Source organism: Gymnogyps californianus, chromosome 4 (genome assembly GCF_018139145.2).
Source record: "Gymnogyps californianus isolate 813 chromosome 4, ASM1813914v2, whole genome shotgun sequence".
In the NCBI taxonomy this organism is placed as follows: domain Eukaryota; kingdom Metazoa; phylum Chordata; class Aves; order Accipitriformes; family Cathartidae; genus Gymnogyps; species Gymnogyps californianus.
The window spans coordinates 42854600-42859991 of NC_059474.1; the positions used below are offsets into that span (position 1 = coordinate 42854600).

Here is a 5392-nt window from a genome sequence, read left to right on the forward strand (position 1 = left end):
CTGCTGCTGTAGCTAAATTGCTGCTAAGTGTCTAGGTGATAAAAGCCTTCTCCCACGCCTGCCACTCTGAACAACAGTATTGTCAGGAAAATGTATGCATCTTTTTCCAGTAAGAATAAGGACTGTGATAACATTAGCATTTAGACAAGACACTGAGCTGATAATTGTGAAATGCATTAATAGATGTGTCACTATTTTACAAGAGCACATCTAATGATTATACATGCCATCTCATTGTACTTATTTATTTATTTTATAGGATATTTTAAACATAAAATTGCACAGATCAAAGTAGAACTCTCCTGTGACCTCGTCACCTCAAGAGCCTGCATTCAACAGAACCAATCCCAGTTCCCAGCCATTTGCATATACCACTGAAGGAAAATGAACATACTGAACAGCCACCATTTTTTGTACTTTCTGCCTACCACACGCCTTGTCATCTTATTAGCAGCTTTGACGACTGCTGAGGATGTGACTAACAGCACTTTCAACCACACTGACATGAACATAGGATCTGTGCCTGTGGTGATCTCCCGCGTCGACCATATTATAGTCAAGGAGGGGAGTAGTGCCTTGATCGACTGCAATGTCCAAGGTAGTCCTAGTCCACATTACAGATGGTACAATTCTAATGGCCGCCTGCTCCAAGAGGAGGAGAATAAAGGTAAGATCTTAGTATTCTCACTGCTGTAGCCTGTCCAGAGACACTTCTGATTTCAGCAGGTTGACTAATAACCTGAATTGAATGGCCTGACTGTGGTGTTTTCCTGTGTGAAATTACATGAAAGCCCGGTGGCAGCCATAAATTTGTTGTGCGCACCTTGGAAGAAAACAACAACATTTTTTTAATGTGTTATTTATAGCAACACTTAACAAAAGGTGTAGACAGGCTTCTTTTCATTGGAAGACTTTGGGTTTGATCCTATTTCCAATTCTGTCCTCTTTTGTTCTCGTCTGGCACCAACAAAGACTAAAAAGCTATTTTTCCAACTCAAGGGAGGATTCTCTTGGCATATGAGAATAGTTTGTTGGCATGAATTCAACACAGCTAACTCCCTGATACACCTGTTGTCTTTATGCATAGTGCCATGGGAGTGTGAGAAACAGGAGGTGCCCTGAATGACCAACAGAAAAACCTATATAGGGCAGCAGACAGAAAGAGAAGCCAAGTTTGAGCCTTCCTGGCTTTAGTTAAGACTCTTCAGTTGCATTTGCCAGAGACCTTAATTACCCAAGCTTGTTTTCCTTAAATGGAAGGTTTGGGTGATAATCCTAGTTACACTTCTAGGGAACATTTCGGGGGGGATGGAAGGTGTTTTGCTCATGTAATCCTTCTATACTGACTGCTTTGTTCACAGCCTGATGAAATAAACTCTTAGTTATTCATGCTAAATGCAAGATAGCTTGCCTAACTAATAGGTGACCACAGGGAGAACTCTGCTATGACAGGAGTAATGATTGACCCAGCTGGATGTGCAACAGCATAGCGTATCCATAAAAGCTTACTGCATAACTGGTTATATTTTACATTATGGTATTTTATCATTTTCTGAGTAAAGCTAGAGAAAGGAACTACTTGAGCTAGTAAGCGGACTTCCAGATACAAATTGTGCGGTCATGGCAACATACTGTGATTAGTGCACTAGATTGTTTTACTAAGGCTCACTAACCGAAATTTTCCCCTTTAGTTAGGCATCTAACTTTAGGTCTTTGTATAGTCAGCTGAGAGAGGTAGCTACTAACACAAATATTTAGGTAGGTGAGCAAAAACTTTGACCAAATCAGTAAAAATTGCAGATGTAGTATTAAGACAACATCACTTTAACTTAGACTTTCAACAGTGCACTTCCTCCTTTAAGAAACTGTCTTCCTGTAAGAAATGTTTTCTAGCACAAGACCTTTCTTTACTATGTATATAGTTATGTTGAGTATGGCATTGAATTGTTATCAAAACCCGGCAATGATACCTTTTCTAATCATTGTTTTCTCGTTAGGCTTATACTATCTGCCAGGATCCACTGGCACAGACCCAGTCATTGAGTCACAATTCAATGCCATTATGTCATTTATAACAGCTGGAGCCAGGATACATCAGCAAGGCATCTTGTCATTTTACAATTAATAAAGACCTACTTTGCCAGCATCGCAATTCAAAGAAATACTGAGCAGCCAATACTCTGTATTTTTTCTTATTCTGGAAGTAGAGAAAGAAGTGTCATCTGTTATAGATGCTGACATTTCCTCTGTAAGAGAGTTTTCTTCTGAATTTGCCTAACTTCAGCAGATTGGGGTGATTTTTTTATGTGAAGGTCTGCTTTAGACTGAGCTTTTTATTTATTCTATATTTTTTAATTTCAGGCAAAGTGATTCAGCTGTTTTCAAGAATTCAGCTAGGGCAAAAAATAGTGTTTCAGCTAAGCTAAAAATTCTAAGTTAGAGGATAAAAAGATGTAATTAAGAACTGTCCATACAGGACAGGCAGGGATCTTGTGGGAATACTTTCTACATAGGCTTCTACTGGAGATAATGTAAAAAACCAATTTGGATAAGCCATGTTTAATTAGAAAAACTTTCAAAACGGTAAAGCCCATAACTACTCTGAATTAAAGGCTTTTTTTGACGAGTTTCAGAATTGCCCACAGATTCTTCCTTGAAAGAAATAAAGTAAAAAAAAAAGAATAATCTTTTTAACAACGAAAGAACTTCCATGAAAAGGATAAAATAAATGTAGAAGCAAGGTATACACCAGCCTGTGGCAGGACTGCAATCCTTGCCTTGTGATTTCCATGCATTGCACAGGGGTTTTGCGCTGTTTTAGTCTTCTGATCACAGATTCTGTGTCTTTGTTCAGCTGCCTTAATAGACTTAAATTGCAGCTGGTTAGGTTAGGTTTAAGGAAGACAACTTTCTGATAGTAAAGATAGGTGAACACCTGAAATTCCTTCCTGCCTTCAGCAGATACCTGTCAGGAGTGACTTGGGATTGTGTTACAGAGATTGAAAACAGTTGAGTCTGCCTCTGAGCAGCAGTATGTATTAGATGATCTTGTTGGCTTACACCAGCCTATGTCATTGTTTTAAAAGGAAATCTTCTGTATGACATCTCCCTATATGAAGTGTTCAGAAGGCACAGAGGCACTCCCGCACTTTCTGGCTGTTCTCTCCACCATGTGAACACTTCCAGGGGTGGGTTCACATGAAGGAAAGAATTGACATGGGGCTTTCCTATTGGAGTTGAATTGTATTCTTACAGCAAAGTTGCAATTTAGTAAGTTGTATCACACCGAATAAAGCAAAAAATATATATCCTCAGCTCTTAAATGGTAGTGATATTTGAATAAAAATGAAGCTCTTGGGGAACTGAAAATCTAATTCGTTACCAATATATAATAGCAAACACGGTAACTAGCTGGATCTTGAATCACTTTAGCAGTTATAGGAGCGCTGGATTTTAATATGTTTCAAACTCAGTTTAATAGCTAAATTGTTCTGCTGTGCCAGGTTCAAAGGATATGAAATGTACATGTACAATTACATGTAGCGACTGAAGATATCAATTATATTACACTGATAGAAATGACTTTTAAAAGTAAAAGAAGTTCCATCATGGTGCGCAGAAGTTCATACTGGCAAACAAGATGTTCTCTTAACTGGTCATGGCTCTTCTCTTTCCCATCCATCTTACTCCTCCTGTCCTATTTCCCTTTTTTAAAATCATACTTCAAAATTAGATTCTGAACACCTCAGAGGGCAAGCAGTGTAGTATATGATGTCTGAAATTTTAGGTTTTTTAAAGTTTACATTAACAGAATTATATGAGATACTGTAACAAAACACCAAAAATAACCCAATTGTAAGAAAATGCATTATCAGGGAACAAAACAAGGAGGGCTTAGTAGCTTTTTCTGCCTCACAATCCCATTGTTACTGTTCTTTGAGGAAGTGTGGCATGTGTTTGGGAGGCTTTCTGGGGTAAGTAGTCCTATCTTTATAACTTAACTGACCGTAAGATTATGATAGATATCATGCATATTAACATTTTTTATGAGACTCTTTTAGGGCATGATCCGATTATTCACAGTTGATGTCAGGGATTTGATAGTAACACAGCTAGGATCTCAGGGACAGACAGGCCTTTGTGATGGTAAATTCTTTGTCTTCTTGTGAACATTATTTCCTTCTTCCAAAATCTGAAGCCAGTTTGACAAAGCTGATGTTTAAGACTATGCTGATCATATGAAGAAAATACTTCTAACTAAGTTACTCTGTCTCCTCTCCAGCAGGAAAATGGTGGTTTCTTGACAATGGGCTACTAAACATTACCAGCGTGTCTTTTGAAGACAGAGGTAAATACACGTGTGTCGCATCTAATATGTATGGCAGTGTTAACAATACCGTGACGCTGCGGGTTGTTTTTACCTCCGGAGATATGGGAATCTATTACATGATTGTCTGCCTTGTAGCTTTTACCATTGTTATGATACTGAACATTACTCGGTTATGTATGATGAGCAGTCATCTGAAGAAAACAGAAAAAGCAATCAATGAATTCTTCAGAACAGAAGGGGCAGAGAAACTCCAGAAAGCCTTTGAGATTGCAAAGCGTATCCCAATTATCACTTCAGCCAAAACGCTCGAGCTTGCCAAAGTAACCCAGTTCAAGACCATGGAATTTGCTCGCTATATTGAAGAGCTTGCTCGGAGCGTACCTTTGCCACCTCTCATCATGAACTGCAGGACTATAATGGAAGAAATTATGGAGGTTGTCGGTCTGGAGGAGCAAGGACAGAATTTTGTACGGCAGACTGCAGAAGGCCAGGAAACCACTGAAACAGATGAGCTGTATATGATCCCGAATGCTTTGAAGCGCAGTGACTCTCCCACAGCTGACTCTGACGCATCGTCACTGCACGAGCCACCTCAACAGATTGCAATAAAAGTGTCAGTTCACCCGTTGTCCAAAAAGGACTGCATGGACGGTCAGTCACAAGAAAGCATGCAGTTGGACACCAAGGAGGAAGACACTCCTCAAACACCAGCACTTCCTGCAGAGCCCCCTCCTGAGCCTTCTGCTGAACTCAGTTCTGATGACACAGCATTGGCAAATGACAAAAATACATGCGTTATATATGAAAGCCATGTATGATAGTTACTCCTGAATCTATGCATAGCAGGAAAATCAGGTGGAGCTCTTTTAAAAATACGTATTGTACTTGCCGCTAAGCCTTACCTGGAGACTATCATAGCAAAAGCATGTATGTGGATTATTTGGCACTTTCTTCTCGTTTGACTTTAGTTTACCATGATGTATGGCAGAGTAATTGCTATTACATTAATATTAATTGCTCTTTTCAATTAGGAGTATTTCCAAGAAACATTTACCTCAGCAT

The 5392-nt window shown here is 39.1% G+C and overlaps 1 protein-coding gene across 1 annotated transcript; it reads left to right on the forward strand.

Moving 5' to 3' along the window:
* Positions 1-384: 384 nt before the first annotated feature.
* MFAP3L (microfibril associated protein 3 like) lies at positions 385-5162 on the forward strand. The gene is made up of 2 exons (XM_050896447.1): positions 385-667; positions 4283-5162. Exons 1-2 carry the CDS (start codon positions 385-387, stop codon positions 5146-5148), a joined length of 1149 nt encoding a protein of 382 aa, XP_050752404.1. The 3' UTR covers positions 5149-5162.
* The last annotated feature ends 230 nt before the right edge of the window (positions 5163-5392 follow it).